Source organism: Hydra vulgaris, chromosome 06 (assembly GCF_038396675.1).
Source record: "Hydra vulgaris chromosome 06, alternate assembly HydraT2T_AEP".
NCBI classification, from domain to species: domain Eukaryota; kingdom Metazoa; phylum Cnidaria; class Hydrozoa; order Anthoathecata; family Hydridae; genus Hydra; species Hydra vulgaris.
The window spans coordinates 19,967,501-19,987,500 of NC_088925.1; the positions used below are offsets into that span (position 1 = coordinate 19,967,501).

General features: G+C 26.3%; 1 protein-coding gene across 7 annotated transcripts in view; it reads left to right on the plus strand.

Annotated features, from left to right (window-relative positions):
* LOC101237468 (mirror-image polydactyly gene 1 protein) overlaps nucleotides 1-20,000 on the plus strand; it is a 48,224-nt gene that overhangs the window by 22,875 nt on the left and 5,349 nt on the right. For 6 of the 7 annotated variants that reach the window (XM_065799483.1, XM_065799484.1, XM_065799488.1 and 3 more), the window contains exons 7-9: nucleotides 1,579-1,677; nucleotides 4,367-4,465; nucleotides 8,279-8,373. In XM_065799483.1, the coding sequence (XP_065655555.1) occupies nucleotides 1,579-1,677; nucleotides 4,367-4,465; nucleotides 8,279-8,373 (293 nt within the window). Of the gene's footprint in view, nucleotides 1-1,578; nucleotides 1,678-4,366; nucleotides 4,466-4,904; nucleotides 4,936-8,278; nucleotides 8,374-20,000 lie in introns of all 7 variants that reach the window. The other variant, XR_010639043.1, reaches the window with a different exon arrangement.

The following is a 20,000-nucleotide window of genomic DNA, read 5'->3' on the forward strand; positions in this document are numbered from 1 at the left end:
GCTGTGCTTCTAGAGGTGTAGATTGGACTTTTATTACAGGAATATATATATATTTTTTCATTGTTTTTTGTTTTTTCTTTCCTTTTTGTTTTTAGCCAAGGCCCGGCTCCCAATCATTTATTAGTTACAGAAAAAAAATTGCTTCTCTTTCAAACATCTATAAACAAATGTCAAAATGCTTTATTTAAATGTCCCTAGGAGTTATGATAAAAGAGAAAACAGATCCATGATTAAATACTACAATAAAATATGTCATAGTGAAATAGCCGTGTATAAATATCCATAGACTAAGTATGATTGTTGTAGCAAAAAACAGAGATCATACACTTTATTGAAGCTTTATACCAAAGTCTTCCATCATTCCATTATTTTATCTGTATTTTGTTATGTTGAGTATCCCATCTATTTTGTGCTCAACAATTAAAATCTTTAAATAAAAATATAGTTAGTTTATTTTAGTTTGTTAAGGATATACAATTTTTTTTTTTTTAATTTGTAAATTAATCTTTTTTTTTTACAATTTTTTAAATGAGAGTAAGTTATTATTATAGTAAAGAATTTTTAAAGTATTATTTATTTTAAGTAAAATTTATTTTATGGTTAAGTTGATTTGCTTTGTCACAATGAAAAACAATAAAACATTATAATGCAAGACACTATGGTAACATAAGACACTATGGTTTCAGTAGAAACACTATGATAATATTTTTAAAATATTTTAAACTTCAAAATTTAATTAAATGTTTGCAAGATAAGATTTTGGCTGTTTTTTATTCATTACAATCTGTCATATTTCAAGCAAGTGAACGAAGTTTTGCAGGAGACACATTTTTTGGTTCTTGAAAAAAAGCTTGTTTTTCTTTACAAATTTCCACACAATTTTCAAGTTTTTTCCAAATTATTAAAAATGTCTGCAAAAATCTTATTAATGTCTGCATAGCTGCTAAATCCATAGTAAACATATGATGGTTAATAATCATGCTTAATTTTTCTTTTTTGTCACAACTCTTATGGAAAATGAAGTATTTCAACATTTACCAGCAGATGTTTAAAAGTAAAGCAATATTTATTTTCTTTAACTGTTTATGTGTTTTGTAACTAAAATTTTTAAAACTGTAAATCAGATAATAGATATTTATGATCTAGTTTAAATTTTTATGGCTACCGAAAAATCATCAAGTGCTACAACCAATAATCAACAGCATCATTAGTAAAATTTATGCGCAATTGAGTAGCAGTAGTTTAATGCAGATTCAACATTTGAATCAATAAATTGATAATTAATTAGGAATCTCAACAATTCTAATTAAATCACTACAGCCAATATCACACAAAAATATTGGAACAAAAGTCTTATTCAAAACAGTAACTTGATTGACCACTAGATTTACAGAGGCTTAAGTACATACATTGACTTAGGATTTAAGCTAGGGCAGCCAGTATCTATATACAAAGACATTTATAATGGGATAAAATATTTTGTTTTTTTATATATGTATGTATGCATACATGTGTATTTGTATGTATGTATGTATGTATGTAAGTATGTATGTATGTATGTATGTATATTTGATTTAGATACAAGATTTTAATAACCAAAAACCCATGGATCCATTATACACTAAAAAATCAACAAATGAGAGCAAATCTTTAATGGAAGAGGATGCATTAAAACAAGTTTAAATAATTTTTGTTTTTTATTTTATGTTTTTTGTTTTTTAATTTATATTTTTGTTTTTTATTTTATGTTTGATTTCAGTTTTGATTAATCTAAGTGTTTTAATAATAGCTTTAAATATTTTTTATCGAGTTTGATATTTCATTCATTCTTATACTGAATAAATTTTATTATTATCATATCATCACTTCTATTATTTTTACAACTAATAATATTATTTTTATAACTAAAGACATTATTATTTTTTATAAATTATGCTACTATTATGAGCATAATTATTGATATTGATAATATTATCTTTATGTATTCATTTTGTTATAATCTTTAATAGTTATAATTATTAATGCTTTTATTATTATTATTATTATTATTATCATTATTATTATTATTATTACTATTATTATTATTATTGTTGTTAATATTATTATTATTGTTATTCGTTTAATTACTATTACTGTAATTGTCATCACTCATTATTGTTACTTACTATTATAATTATTGTTATGATAATTATAATAGTAAGTAACAATGAGTGATGTTCAATTTTGTCTTGGTGTGTGATTTTAATTGTATTAGAATTTTGCTAAAGTTTAATTATACTAGATTTTAATTAAGTCATTAAATGACTCCTAGTACAAATTTGAAGTACAAATAGTACAAATTTGAATTATACTGTTAATAATTAAAACAAATTTATAAAACTTAATTAAATATTATAAATTTTTTTTTAATTTATAATTTTTTTACTAAATAATTAAAAATAATATAACAATAAACAAATATAATTAAAAACTAATACAACTAAAGTCTAATACATATCTAATATAGTTAAAGTCTAATATAATTAAATTCTAGCAAAATGCTAATACAATTAAAATTGACATTCTATACCAGCTCAACTAATTTTGTGCTTTCATTTGACCATCATTTGTCATCCCATTGATTGGCTGAGATTTCATTTGACCATCATTTGTCATCCCATTGATTGGCTGAGATTTTCATCAAATAATATTCTGCATATTTTTACATTAACAGTTATATTTTACAATTTAGTGTTGAATTTACATTGCAATACAACATTGCATTACAATACAACATTGCATTTTACATAAAAATACAGTTTAATATTTTTTTACAAAATATACTACTATATTAAAACTGACTGGAATGATTGTGTTACTTTTTATAATCCTCCTGAATTCAGGCAGATATGGAAGCTTTTACGCCTTCATAGCAGTTTTAAGTCAAACCTCACTCTACCCTATAAAACCATAGGTTTTATAACCTTTATAAAGCTTTTTCTTGTGCTGCTAATCATAATAGTTTTTTCCACAAAGAACAACTATTTAGGGAACAAATGTCTGCTTATTATTGCAACAAATTGAAGCAAAAAGGTATTTCTGATGCCAAATTCCATTACTCACAGGACACTAAATTTTTGTATTTTATCTCAGAAACTAAGTTCTAAAGATTTTTAAAAATTTATTAATGATGTGATTCTGTTGTTGAAACAAATTTAGTTCATAATGATTTTTTGGTAAGTCAATTATTTTTATTCTACTTGTTTTACAGTATATGTAAACAAAGTATGGCAGAGGCAAGTGTAAGGTTTTATCTCTCATATATGAGTCTGATCTCATTTCATCTCCTAAGGATCAAATTTTTTTTCTCCTTTTTTTAAATGACCACACTTTTCTTGTCATTTCAAAGAAACAGGTTAAACTGTTAAAAATCCAAATTATGACTGCTTTCATTGATAAAGTTATATTCACTTTAACTTCTCTAAGCTTGTGGTCTGGACAACACTCATGTCCTGCTAAAAAATGAGATCTGTGGTATCAATTTTTAAAACTCTGGAGATTGCTCTGACCTCTCTAACTAATACCCAATCTTTAACTAATACCCAATCTCTAACTAATACCCAATCTCTAACTAATACTTAATCTTTAACTAATACGCAATTAATCTTTATTTTTATTATTAGCAAAATCTTTGAATCCTTTAACTAACAAACTTCTAAATCATATCTTGAGTCCATAAACTTTCTCTCTGATAATCAATATGAATTTTAAATCTCTTGTTCTACTGATGACTTTTTAACTGTTATAAGAGAAAAGTTCATATTGTACACTAAAAATAAAGATTGCTAAATTTTATACACTAACTGGAAGCGGTGAAACAAAAGCTCTTGACATATCAAAGGTTTTTGATAAAGTCTGGCATGTTGGTCTTCATAAACTTCATATAGTGAATCTGAGAAAGTTTTTATTATTATTTAATTATTTTTCAGAGTCACTTTTGATGACCAGAATCTTCACCAAAATCTTTATGTGACTAATTTACATCTATTTTTGAATATCACTTTTAATAATATTCTTTCAGCACATGGTGTCAAGTTTTTTGTTTGGCCATAATACTTTAATAAATTCGATTATTCTAAGTGGTCTCCTTTTATTTAAAAACCAAGATATAAGTTAAAGTGATAAATTAGAAAAATTGATTTGAAAAAATGTTTTCCTGTGTAAAAATCGTTATAAAATTATTACCAATAAGATTTAATCTATCAGAAAAATAAACAAATCATACATTTGTATAGTTCCAAAAAGCTAATTAACAATAAAATAATAATTGATCCTTTAGTTATAAATCTACTTTTATTTTTATTTACCTAATTACTTTTTTAAAAAGGTTGTTCAGTTAAAAGAAGAATATCACTTGCTTAAAGAGCGTTGTGAGATGTTTGAATTACAAAGCAAAAACGAAAAAAACAGGCTGACAAACATGCAAGTATGATGTATTTTAATTTTTTGCCTTTTTTTACTTCCTTTTGTTACATTTTTAATTTATTTTTTTTTATTACTATCAATTTAGACAGTTATGCTAGGTCTTAAACTATAAACTTTAATTGTTTCAATACAAAATATAGTTTAACAAACTTGTTAAAAATGTCATATTATCAGTCTATCTTGTAAACCTTGTAAACCATTTTAAGCATTTTTACAGGAGAAAGATAAAATTGTCTATTTTTAGTGTTGAGTTTTGGTACTCTTACTTATTGAGAATAATGATTACTATAATGAATAATGATTAATTCATTACATTGTATCTTATTGTAAAAACGATGTTTATTGTATGATTTATCATATTTATTAAGGCAAACAATATTTAGGATTTAGAGTTTTTCATTCTTAATAAAACCTATCCTGCTATATTAATATTGTTTTAGAAAAATAATGGAAAATTGAAAAATGCTTCAGGTATACAAAATTTCTTATTTTTTATATATACAGTAAATTATTGTAATAGTCATGAAAAATTTTTGGTTATGTTTTTTTCAGTTCTTGCAAACCTTTGCATTTTCTCCATTTGATTTTGATATTATTGGTATGCAATGGTGGTAGATCTTCAAAAAATTATGGAAATGTCTTTATTTAATCTGTGTGGTAGGATGGCCCTCATATTAGGAAATCCTAATTTATGTTTTATTGCACTATTGAGTTGATACAGTATGGGTGTATTATAGGTTTCAACTGGGTCACCAACTTTTTTCCCTAGTCATTAATTTTTTTTTAAATAACGCTATCAAATTTTCAAAATTTGTAAAAAGTCAAATTTCAACTATGAATGACCTTTGATTTTTATGTGCAAACCTGCACATATTTATGTGCAGGTAGGGACATATATGCTTTTGTGTATTGCTCAACTGTGAAATTTTTAAGTAGAATTCCAAAGCTTTAATTTAACCAACAAAAAAAGCGTAATTTGAAAGAATGTGTCTTGCCAAAGTAATGAGTTATACAAGAATTTAAGAGGAACAAAAAATGATAACTCCTTTAAGCAGCGACCATGATAGTATGTTTAGAAAAGAGAAACAGAAAGAGCATTCTTAAAAGACAAATATGGCATGTAAGTCATGCTAGGATAAATAAGAAATTCATAGAGGTACAAAATTGAGTCAGGAGAAAATCTTGAGCAAGATAAAAAGATTACTTTAACAGAAGCCAATTTCGCTACAAATTAAATAAAGCATATGAATTTTATAAGAGGTTAGTAACAAAAAACAATCAGACATAAAATAAGAGATTTAATTGCCAATATTTACAAGAGATGTAAGCAAACTATGCTTATGCTATGTAATCTATGCTTAAATGAGAAATTTAGAATGTTATTTTACAAAAGAGAGTTATTTTATGAGCAGCTTCCCTATTCATATAATTATTTTGTTAAAATTAAATTTTGTTGTGCGTGCTGTTTTTAATAATTTCTTTTTTACTTGAATTTGAATCATCATATTAAATTGTTTGTAATTAAAACACAAGTTTATAATTTATAAATTTTGCAATAAATTAATAAATATATAAATTATGTTGTAAATTAATATTAAATAGTGTTGAAGAGAAATATTTATTACTAATAATGATTGCTACAAAAAAAAAATAACAAAAAAATATTTTTTTACAAATTTATGTTGTTTTATTTCTACAAACCTCTTAAATATTCAACTTATAATTTTCTAACTTTTGTCCCGCATATTGTTTTTTTAATAATAAACTAAAAAGAATTATTTTAAAACAAAGACGAAATAGTTAAATATTTATGTTGAGTTTTATGCATTCAAGTTACAAGAGTTTTAGGATTAAAGGAGTTTAATCCTAATTATAAAACATTGAAAGACTTGAAGAATTTGTCCAATTTAATTGAACTTTCAACTTATAGGAGTTTGAATTACAAGAGTTCAACTGTATATATATTCACACATACACACACAAATATGGTAAAGGCCTTTCTTTCTAGACTTAGTCAAAAACCTTGAGCGTTCCAAAAATAAAGACCCTTCACTCACCTGTTTCTATTACTGTAAAAATGTTTGGTTGTTACCATTATCAAATCAACAGTAGAATGAGAAAATTATTTCTATAAGTAAGCAATTAGTTCAAGGTGATATATAAAGAATTTGTTGAATAAAGCTAATAAAAGTAAGAAGGCTATTGGATTTGGACGGTAGTTGAAAGGATCATAGTATTTTCCTGAGATTCAGATAAGCACTTATTAAATATTTGCAAGAGTAAAGAAGAAAGATTTGTTAAGCACTCTTATAAGATTTCAAAATTAACATTCACAAGACTTAAACCACTAACTGTTTTGTGTGGCAGTGATATATCCAGAAGTTATCTAAGGGCACCAGGAAAGAAAAAAAGATTTGTTTCAAACAAAGTTTTTTCAATCTTAATGATGTATGATGTTTTCAGACATGATTTTACAAAACAATTTTTTTTTCATATTTAATAATTTCAATATTTTATTACTATAATATATATAATAAATATTTAAAATTACTGTATATATATATATATATATATATATATATATATATATATATATATATATATATATATATATATATATATATATAATTACTATAAATATATATATATATATATACTGTATATATATATATATATATATATATATATATATATATATATATATATATAAATAAAATTACTATAATATTTGTATAAGTGTTAACAAAATTTTCAAAGTTTTATATATATATATATATATATATATATATATATATATATATATATATATATATATAATTCATATATAACATAAAATTACTATTTTAAGGTTTAGAGCATCATCATTATATCAAAATATTTCAAAGTTTTATTATAAACTTAGTTTAAAATAATTAGTCTCTTACATTTTGTCAGAGCCGATGCCTGAAATAACCAAACAGTTTCAAATACTAAATGTTACCAATTACTTCATTTTTTATATATTTGCTTTGTATGATAGAACCAATTACAAACACATTTTTTTTTTAATATTTATTTTTCAACTGTAGTTATACTTCATAAATCAAAAAAGTTTTGTACCACCACAGCTGTATGACAAAAATATAATGCAAAATATTACTCCTATTATACAAATCAGGTATGTAAACAAAAATGAAATTGGTGACATTCAGCATATTTTTTTCTCCAAGTTTCTTAAAACAGCTTGCAAGTGCAAAATGTACTTTTTTTTTGTTTTTATAGAATTATTTTTATTTTATAGAATTTTTTTTTTCAAAAAGCAAAAACTTTTTTCTCAAAAAGCTTTTATTTTTAGATCTTATCAATTATTTTATCAATTATAAAAATTTATGTTTTATTCTATACATTATAAAGAAAAGAAAATATAACATAAATTTAAATTTAGAAAAGAATTACATATAATTGACATATAATGAAATAACACTTGATTTAAAAAAAAAAATCTAATAAAAAATATTTTTAGTGGTTGCTACATATTCCCTAGTATTATAGAAAAATTTTTATTCCAAAAGTAAGATATAAGAGAGATAAGAAATTAATGGACTTCTAATCAATTCATTTTCTTGTGCTCTCATATTATTTAAATATATACATGCTGTATGAAAAACTGAGCATATTAAATTTTGTGTATGGAATAACATTGGGAGATGTGTAGTGAGTGTTAGTGTGTACACAACAATCAATGAATTATATTTAAATTAAATATAAATTTAAAACGAATTTAAAATTTTTTTATGTTATGTGAGTTTATGTTTTTTTATTATTTTCATACCAGGATGATTTAAAAAATAAACAACGTGAGTTAGATGAGGCATTAGCAGAGAAAATGGCTCTACAAGCTGAAATTCAAAGTATTAAGCTGAGATACAGGTTTATTTTTTGTTATTTTATTGAGATTTGTTTTAAAAAATGTTTATCGCAGAATTTTCAAATGATATCCCACACTTGCAGATGAAAGAATGAATAGATATTCTTTCATCTGAACTACACATATACAACATGTCTAGCATGCATTAAATTTTATACATATATTTTTATATCCACTCTTAAAATCTAACAAAACAATACTCCTATGCAATTAACAAACCTACACACCTATGTATTTAACTTATTTACACACCTACATAATTACACACCTATGCAATTAACACATATCTACATGGCTACTTATTATATACATCTACACACTTATGCATTTAACACATCTATGCACTTAACACATTTGCAAATTTATTCAGATTTATTTTTTTAAAGAGTTTTAATGAATTATTTTGAAAAATTTTCCAGGTGTTTTTGTTTAAAAAAAAGTTAAACTAAAACATTGGGTCGAGTTCTTTAATTGTTTAGAAGCAACCAAAAAAAGGTTCAATCACCGATATGTATGTATTTACATATATCAAACAGGTTGCTCAATGTTCTTAAAACAGTGGAATGATAAATTAAATTTATATGCATGTATATAAGGGTGCAGCAACATTGAAATGTTGTTTTTTTAAAAACTAAAACTTAATTTTAGAAAAGGTATGTTTTTATGTAAAATTAAATCATAAGGCAGGTTTGCTATGGACCACTTTTCAATTAAAAAGTATTTTGATATCCAAATTTTCACATTTAGATATTAAAACGAAGTAAAAATAAATATGTATAACAACTCTTCTTTGCTGTTGCACCCCAAGCCTTCCCAGGAAGTGCATACTGTTGCACGCCTTGTTCGTGCACATTTAAAGTAATTTTTTAACACAATTTGACCACGTTTTTATATAGTAAGTGTTTTACGAATTTGCGGCAAAAAAAGCTATAAAAAACTACAGAGAATAAAACAGCAGTACTCGAAAAAAGGAAACGAATATATGTATATACGAAATATTTTTTTTAGTTTTTTTGTTTTTATATAAATATCAAAACAAAAAAATAAAAAAAAAGATATTTGTCAAAAACTAAATATGCCTAAATATTTTACTGTTTTTGTATTGTTTTTTTTTTAGGGTGTGTTATTTTCCACTACCAAAATTGATACAAGTCGAGAAAAAAAGCAGATAATATTATAAAGAAAATAAAAACATTTTTTGAAATACAATTTATTCGCAACTTTTGCCAGTCAGTATATTAAGGAAACACTTTATTATTTGCACTAGAAATACGGACAATTTAAAAATTTGTTTTTCAAATGTTTTTGCTAAACTTTACTGTTTTTATCAATGCACAGGAAAGCAAGAAAACTAATTGTTATTTATTTGTAAAAAAAATTTATTTTTCAACAAGTTTTTGACAAAAAAAATAGTCATTAATATTAATGGTCAAATATAAAGTATTTGGTTGTTTTCACTACCCCCATTGAAATAGTCTGCACTTTCGTTGGATTCTCCAAGTTGTGCATTTAAACCCGATTGCTTATTTCCTGATGAACTATTGTTATTGATGATGCTCCAAAAGTTTGTGGGTGAGTGCATTGTTAATTTAATGAACTTTTTAACGAAATTTTTAGGAGCCTATTTAAAACTTTTTTTTTTTAATTTTCTTTTTTCAATTATTAAATTTTTCTTGTTTATTTAATTAAAATTTGATATTTTGTTACAAATTTGTTTTCTTTTTTTTGGAATTGTTTTTTTTTTCTCAGTAGATAAGCCATGAATTATTGAAACGCTTTTAAGTTTCAGTTTAACTTTTTCAAAAAAAAACTAAATGATGCAAACTGCCGTGGTCATTGTGTCTAAAAATATTACTTTAAATGTGGACGTACAAGGCGTGCCACCACACGCGCTTCCCGGTAAGGCTTGCATGCCCATTCATAAAATATTTTGTTTTCACAACTTGACCACAACTATTTGCATGTTTTGACATTTTTAACCACTTAAGTTTAACTACAGAAAAAAAAAAGAAAAAAACAATGTTAAAAAAGGAAATATAAATAATAATAATCTTATCAAAAAAAGAAAAAGTTATAATTAAAAAAAAAAATTTTTTGTATTTCAAATTCACTTAATATGAAGACTTCATGAAACATCAAAGTTACAGCTGTCAATTAATGCAAACTTACTTATAAATGTTATTTAAAATGATTTTATTATTGCAGCCTACTCACCAATAAAAAGGCTGGCTAGCAGTATATTGCACAACTTGCTTTGGCAGGAGTCAAAGAAAGAAAGGAAGGAACTGTCATACAATATAACATCATTTTAGAAAAATGATAGTACTTCCATTATATAAAAGTTCATTCGATTCTCTTTTTTGTAAATAAAAATTTAATCGAATATGAAAATTTTGATGAGCACTATAATAACAAGTGGGAGAGCAACAAATTGTTAAAAAAGTAATTAAACTTTTAATGAGTTGGATGCTTGTAAAGTTTAGATAAAAGTTTTTCAAAGTTACACTGCACTTTTTTTCTCGCTCGCTATTTCTATGCTTTTTGCTTTGTTTTTTGTTTTTTTGTTTCAATTTGTTTCTTTACTTTTGAGTAAACTTGTTAAATTTAAACATGTTAAATTTTTTGCAACATATTTTGTCTGCTTTTTAATATAATAGTTATTACATATTAATACTTATAACATAATACAGAACTATAAAAATTAATACTTATAACATAATACAGAAAAATTTATACAGAATACTTATCGCTGTTTGAAAAAACTGTTTGATTTTTTTTTTTTTTTTTACCTCATAATAATGAAGTAAATTTTTTTGGCCACATGCTAAATTGAATTTTTTAATTTAAAAAGAAAGTTTTAAACTTGAAGTTTGTCATCCATGTTGAAATTACATTGTGTGAGAAGTTTTTAAAGAATAACTAAAAAAAAAAATTAACATATTTAACATTTTTGCCTTCATTTTTCCAGAGTAAACTGACTCTACATGGGTATAAGTGCAGGGGTGAGTTATAGTCTGCCATTCCTGAAAAAAAGATTTTGACTTCATTATAAAGTATTGAAATATAAAAGTATTAAGTGTTATTTAAATAATATCTGAGTAGTTCAAGTTATTTCAAAGCCTAAAACTAGGCTATTATGTTTCTCTAACATTTCTAAGTTTATTGGAACAGGAAAGGATTTTATTTTCAATGCACTACCTAACAGAGCAAATAAAAATTTTATTAAAAGAATAAAAAAACCAACACAAAAATAGATAGTTTAATAAAACCTATGTCTATGATCTCATCTCATTAGTTCTTGCTCAATGGAAATAAGTAATATAAAATTTCACCAACTAGCTGTTATTGAGAAAAAATTGCTTTATTATAGAATTAAAACTCTTTGGAAAAAAGTATAGAAATGACGCTGTAACTCATATGAGTTGAAACTGAAATTACATAAAATTTCAGCCTATAACAGCCGAAAAATTTAACAACGGTTAAAACAATATACAAGATCTGAGATTTGAAGTTTAAAATTTGAAATGTTTATCAATGTGGTTCTTAAATTGATTTACATTTTTTGACTCAATGATTTCTTATGTTAGTGCATTCCAGTCATATACAACTCTATTAGATAAAAAATTGTGTCTTATTGTGTTAAACTTGCAATTATTGTGTGTTTTTATTGAATCATTTTATATTTTTAATTTATGACATCTTGGTTGACCATTAGTATTAAAATATTCAATTGGGTTATGCAAATTTATTTCGTCAATTCTTTTTATTAATTTGAACATTTAGATTAAATCACCCTGCCTTCTCCTGTTTTCTAATAAGGGTAATTTTAGTTTTAAATTTCTTTTTTCATGATCATAACTAACTAGATACGATATTTTGGTCGTTCATTTTTGAACTTTTTCAAGTCTATCGATTTCTCCTTTATAATTCCCAAATAACTCTCCATACTCAAGATGGGGATGAACTAATGACTTGTATTATAAGCTAATAATACTTTCATCTATATATTTAAATATGTTTAATTCTTCCCATTTGTTTATTTGCTTTATTAATTGCATAGCATATATGGTGACTCCAATCAATATCATTCAAGATAAAAATACCAAGTTCTTTTTCGACTTTTACTTCCTCTAGTATTTTATATTTGTATTTAGGGCTGTTATTTCCAAAATGCATTACTTTACATTTTTGCAAGTTATATTTTATCTGTCAATCATCTGTCCATTTTTTAAAAATATTAATATCATTTTGAAAACTAATGTTATCCAACTCTGATTTAATGATTGCTAAAAGTTTTGTATCATCAGCCAATAGTTTGCGCTCATTTTTTATTCTAATTAATAAATCATTTATAAATACCACAAAGTACAGTGCACCTAAAACTGAGCCTTGAGGGACTCCACTATCTATTTTCTTACATTTTGACACAAAACTCCAACTATTACTCTTTGAAATTTTTTGCTTAGAAAACTGTTACACCACAATAATAATTTGTTTTTAATCCTGAGTCAAATGTTTTTGCAAAATCTAATAACTCATTTACATCGTATTCATCTGCAAGTGCCTTTGTGATAAAAATTTTTTTATTAACAAAGCCATGTTGTTGTTTTATTATCAAATAGTGCATTAATTAATGATTCATTATCTCATGTATAATACGCTTCATTAGTTTACATACAATTAAAGTTACTGAAATTGGATGATAATTAGACGTTTCCAGTTTGCTTCCTTTTTTAAACAGGGGTATAATGTTTGCTTTTTTTCAAAAGTTTGGAACATTACTTGATTTATAAGACTTGCTAAATAATATAGATAAAGACTTGCAGAGTCATTTAGAACACATTTTTAGAACTTTAGGGTGAACGCTGTCTGCTCCAGCAGTTTTTTATACATCAAGTTTGTCGATATAAGCTTTAATGATTGCTTTTGTAAAGCTTGGATTTGGGCATTCAAAATTAAACTTATCACTAAGTTTTGGGATGTTTGTATTTTTTTCTTTGTGAAAATTGAAGCGAAATATTTGTTTAATGTACTGGCTATTATAGCTCCATCTGTAATAGTTTGTTAGTTTATTTAACTGCTCCTTGAGTGCCATCAGTCCAATATAATGATTTCATTGATATCTTTGTAGATGTTTTGCTGTTAATATATGCATATACCAATTAGGATTTAGTTTGGAATTCTGTGCTAACTTTCTTTTGAAATTCCTAATACTTTTTTTCACTTTTTTTATCATCTCTGTATTCAAATATTTGTATGCTGTGATCAACGCATAATTACTAAATTTTATATTGCTGCACATAAACCACAAGTTGCGCTTTCTTTTACACATACGTTTTAGTTTAATCCAAAGATCTTTTCTCCTTTTGTAATTCATTTTCAACCTAGAAATAAACACATCGCATCCATAATTATAAATTGTTAACCAAATGTTGTAAGAATCATTTGCGTTTAAATTCAGAAATTTATCAGACTAATTAATTTACTAATTAAATTTCTCGTAATCACCTTTGTTATATAGTAGTTTACTCATTGGTGCTTTTTTATCATTTCTATTTTCAGAATATGAATAGTTGAACTTGAGTAAGTGGTGACCGTGTTCAATTGCCTACAAAGGTGGAAGATGAATGACTAAGAATACTCTGTCTTCACATTGGGTTATTTTCTAATCTAACACTATCAGAATAATAATTACTATCCAAACCGATTTTTACTTGGAATATTGGATAGATAACACTTTGGAATAAAAGTTATGACTTAGACAACCCATTTACTTCTTTGCTTGAATATCCTGATCATATTGAAGTAAATTGTATTTTTTGTATGGGTAATTAAAATCTCCGCATAACAGGATACCTGAGCATTTATTTCTTTGATACAAATTGTTAACTTGTTTGAGCAGGTTATAGCTAAATTTTCCATTTTACATTTAACAATGAACCTAAACAATAGATATAGCCACAAACAATCTTTTCTGAGCCAACTTCAATAAAACACCAAATTTGCTCTATTATTTTAGAGTTAAGTATACTGTTGTCTGTAATGTAGGGTTGGATGTTATTATTAATATAATTACCTACTCCACATCCTCAACTATCTCTGTCTTTTCTAAATAGATTAAAACCTATAATATTTGTAGATGATGTATCTGACCACCAAGTTTCACTTATAAATACAACCGAACCATGATGTTGAATAATTTTGATTGCTAGATCGTTTAACTTTTTGTTTAGTAACATCGCATTTGTAAAAAAGCATTTTAAATAAATTTGTTTTCTCAAGTTTGTTGAATGGTCTTTTTTTCGACATATCTGACTTCGTGATTACTAATTCCTATGTTTTTTGATCTTTTGAGTTGTGTTGCTCTTGATACCATAACAAAAGGGAGGTTCTTCTGACAGATTGGCATTTAGTTTGTTTCTTCCTTTATGCAAATCATAATCTAACTTAGCTTGATAACTCTATAGGTATTGCCCCTTTAGCATTTTGGATGTTTACTTTTCTTTTTTTTTCTTTTTTTTTTCAACTTCACTTCTAACAAGGCTGCAAGCAATCACTATTAGAGTTGGAAGTTACTGGAAGAGAGAAAATGAAGTTTATAGAGTAAGATAGCGATTGATAGAGGGCTTAAAAGATTTTAAATTTTATGAATCAGGAAAACAAGACAAAGGAAGCGAATTCCAAAGAACTGATGTTCGAGGAAAAAAAATAGACAATAAGAGTTTTATAGCATTTAAAAACAGTCACAGTAAAAGGATGAGGCTTACTTGATTGACAAGTAACAGGAGAATGAATTTTAGTAGATGGCATAAGAAACACTAGCTCTTTAGAGCAGTGCCCATTATAGTATATATAGAAAAGAGAAAGAGAAGCAACATTATGATGATGCGATAATGGTTGGAGATTGGCAGCAAGAGGAGGTTCAACTATGTTAACAATGTGGTTTTACACCTTGTCTAAAAGAGAAAGGGCATTATTAGAAGATCCGCTCCAGATATGGCAACAGTATTCCATACAAGGCCGGATTTGAGATTTATAGAGATAGAGAATAAAATGCAGAATAAGAAAGTGTAGAGTTCGATAAAGAGATGCAACCTTAGCAGGTGCTAATTTTGCAATCAATTTGATATATGATTTCCAAGAAAGATCGGAAGTATGAGTTATATTTATGAATGGTATGTACTCGATGAGATGACTCATCGAGTACATTACCATTCTTAAATATAAGAAGATCTAGATTATTGCAATAAGGATTAGCTGAAAAAAATTGAGTTTTATCTGAGATAAAGTTCACCAGCCACTGAGAGTCCCATGCTACAGCAGAAGTCCTATGCTACAGCAGAAGTGAGATCCTTTTCAAGCTCAAATGCCCCCTCCAAGCAATCAGAGAGTGTTGGCTTCTTATCAAGACAAAAATAAATGGTAGTATCATCAGCCAACAATGCCACCTTTGATGTGAGAATTTCTGAAAGATTGTTAATGTAAATTAAAAAGAGTTTAGGGCCAAGGATAGAACCTTGAGGAACCACTGAAGTTACAGGATATGAAGAAGAGTGCTATCCATCGAGAACAACTTTTATGGTACAATTAGTAAGGAAGGATTCAATAATTTTAAAGATGTTACCTAATACACTTTAAGATCTAATGCATGATAAAACCTATCGGTTATTACTGTTAGCAAATCAGCGGTAGAATAAAATATTGATGATCAGAAAGTAAGTTATTAGATTCAAGATGAGAGATTATATGTTTGTTAGTTAAAGACTCAAAAACCTTGTTTATGATAGAAAGAAAACTAATGGGATGGTAGTTAAACGAGTCAAATCGCTCTCAAGAGTTTTTAAAAATAGAAATAACAGATGCAGCTTTCCAGCAGGCTGGAAAACAAGACTCTGATAAGCACTTGTTAAATAGTTTTGAAAGTATAGATGGCAGCAACGGAGAACACTTCTGCAAGACTTTAACAAGTATGTTGTCTAGACCACAAGCTGTAGAAGAGTCTAAGCAAGAAATCACTTTAGATTCAGAAGCTTGAGTGATACGAACATCAAACAATAGATTGCCAAGGAATTGTCTGCTATATCAGGTTGAATGCGACTAGTGGAATCAAGAGATGATATTGATGAGAAGTTCTTGGCAAACAATTCAGCTTCATCTTTAGGTGAAGTGATAAAATCTGAACCATACAAGAGAAGTGGAATAACAGATTTGCCTTATTTATAGATACTGTTAAAGGTTCTCCAGAAGTCACGAGAGCCTAATTTTTAAGATGAAATACAAAATTTTGTGTCCTGAGAATAGCGAGCTTTGGCGTTAGACAAAACCTTTTTACAATAGTTTCTATCAATAGTAAACAGATGTCTGTTTTCTGGAGAATTGTTTTGCTGATAGATATGGAAGTAATGGTTTCGATTCGAAATTGCAGCAGCAGAGAAGGGTGAGTCTTAACTTGGAATCATTGAGAGGGATGAAAAGGTTCCATGCTAGCCTGAATCCAAATAAATTTTAAATCTTAAGGTTTAAATCTTTTTATGTATATAATTTCGTTGGTATATATATATTTATATCAGTAAACATGTTTAACTTTAATGTTTGTTTCAGAAACACCAGAAATAGTAACATTCTTCTCTTCTTTTTTTTTCTTGAGTTTTTCTTCTACAGAAATCTCATTAATAATACTTGTTTGCTGAAGTATTAACTTCTTACGCCAGCAGTTACAATATTACTTCATGTTTTATGATTAGAATTTTTTTAATTTTATAAATTAATAATTTCTTTACTTTATTTTTTAAAGATTTCTTTCAAATTTCCCATTTCAATTTGTTATTTTAACAGAACTTCTTCCAAAGTTGCTGTTGTCAATTTTCCATTTTTACCAGGAAGTTTTGTGTTTTTTTAAAGAGAAAAAGTATATGTACAGCGGTAATTCGATTATAACATCAGTAATTGTGTTTTAGTTCGGTGCTGGGATTATATCTGTGAATGAGCAACTTATATGACAATATGTTATTGTGGACACAGTTAAAGTGCAAAAATGCAGAAATTTTCAATGTGTAAAAAAGTAGGAATAAAGTGTGAGAAATTTCTCCTAACCTTATTGCTACCCCAACCCAAACCTTACCTTCAATATCAAAAAAATTTGTTCAATAAAACCTTACTATCGATGATTGTAGATTCAATCTTCTTAGTCTTTTGCAGTATTAAAGATGTCTTAAGCTGGAAGCCCATTCTGTTGCTTTGCGTTGAACAGATTCAACCAGGTTTTATCAGTTTTTAAATAAGAAGCCAAAATAGACACTGTATATTTATGGTGTGGTCTTACTAACTTTTTATATAACTTGAGAGCCTTATTTTTATCAATGAAAGTGATCGTCTTTTTGCATACCAAGAGTTTATAAGGACTTACAGATAATTGTTTGAATATGAGTGCTCTATTTGGCATTAGATGATAAAATGACTCCTAATCACGATCTATAGTAGAGTTTTTTAGGGATTGATTTATTATACCTTTTTATTTTGTTTGCCATTTATTCTGAAATATCTTAATTTTAATATAAGTCTGTTGTGAGGTAGAGAATCAAACGATTTGGCAAAATTGAGATATTACACCAATAAACTGGTGAAATGCTATAGAATATGAAATAATATAAAGTCTCTATGAGATTAGTCACTCATTTATGGTGAAGAAAACCATGTTGATTTTGCAGAGAGCATGTTATTATTTCATTCTTAACAAGTGAGGTAGTGGTATAGTGGTAGATCGCTTGCTTCATAAGCAAGAGGTTCCGAGTTTGATCCCCACCACGTCCCTGGTAGTACCGCGCTCAATTTGTTTCTCCACACAGCGGCCTTGTTCGTCAAGATTCATGTTTTGGAGTTACAGAGTTGAATGAGGGTTATAACCACAATTAAGTAGCCTTCTTGTTTGTAGTGGCCTTCTCAGCCTTGAGAAGGTGAACTAAAAAAAAAAGAGTATTTCAAAGATTTTGCAGGTAACAGGGGTAATAGTTAAGCAAGTAATTTATTTTCCATTTTTTTATAGACCAAACTAAAATTCTCTAATTTCCAGAGAGTTGGTAGTATTCCAGAATTAAAGGATTTATAAAAGATTTTTGTAAATTACAAAAAGATTTATCAGGCTCTCAAGTTATATAAAAAGTTAGTAAGACCACACCATAAATATATAGTGTCTATATTGGCTTCTTATTTAAAAACTGATAAAACCCAGAGAGTGGGTAATATTCTGGAATTAAAGGATTTATAAAAGATTTTTGTAAATGGTAAAAAGATTTTTAAGGGTATATTTAGATAGGTAAGTTCCTTAATAATGTCTGAAATAGAAAAACCCAAGTTGTCATTCATTAAAGTATAACATCACTTTTATTTAACAATGGAAAAGTGTAAGCATAGATTTGAAGTTCAGAAGATCAACTACATTGGAAAGAGCTTCAATAGTTTTGCCTAAAGTATCTCTAAGAGAATGACCTCAATCTTTCATTTCTAGCTGTTTGTTAACATTTGTAGACAATTTTTGGCTTGTGTTGTAATTTTAGTATTATTTCTTTTTCATTTGCTCTTTTTGCTTTGAGTATTTCAGCTTTTACGGAATAATTAAGTAGATTGTAATTTTCATTTAGTTAAGCAATTGATATACCAAAAGTTAAGCAATGATAGTTAAGCAATTGATATACCTAGCAGATTTGTTTTGCTCAGATTACGTTTTATATATGAGTTGTTTTAATATGTGAACCCAAGGATCATACTTTTACTTTGTTTTATTAACATTGGGGATATAATATTCGCAAACAGTACGATTGCTAGTAATTAATAAATTGAACATTTGGTCTGCGATTTTATAAAGAAATAAAATACCAAGTTAATTGATGCAATAAAGTTTGATATTAAGTTGTAATCACCTTTGTTGTAACTAAACAATTGAAATTTATTTTCAGGATACGATTCTGAAACTAAGATTCTTCAAGTGACACTAAAGTGACCCTTAATGCTTTTACCTAATATAGCATTCTGGGAAACAAGTTTAGAATGAATTACTGTTTTAAGTAAATAACAAATCCAGCATATGATTTGAGCAACCACAGGGTGTCTGGAATTAGGAAATGTGAATTGTTGTGTAAAAATGTTTTTTGTAAATATTCCAGAAATCATATTAATTAGAATTGTTTGGGTTAAAAGATTTAATACCATCATTAGACCACTTTATATTTGGGAAGTTAAGATCACCGGCAATGAAGCAGCCATCGTAATTAATAGCCAAAGCTTCCTAATTAAATTATGAGCTAATTTGAAGGATTCAGCATTATATTTTATTAACTTAACATTATTTGGTCTATAATGATAAGATATGTTGATAAGTGTGTTTATATATATATATATATATATATATATATATATATATATATATATATATATATATATATATATATATATATATATATATATATATATATATATACTGCGACCGTTTTCTATAGACGCATGTGGATTATGTCTTAAAAACGTACTTAACTTTATTTTTATAGTGTATTTCAATAAATTATAAATAAAGTATCAAAAAATAATGAAAATTATCAAAAAATAATATCAAATTTGAATAGAGGTCTTATAAATG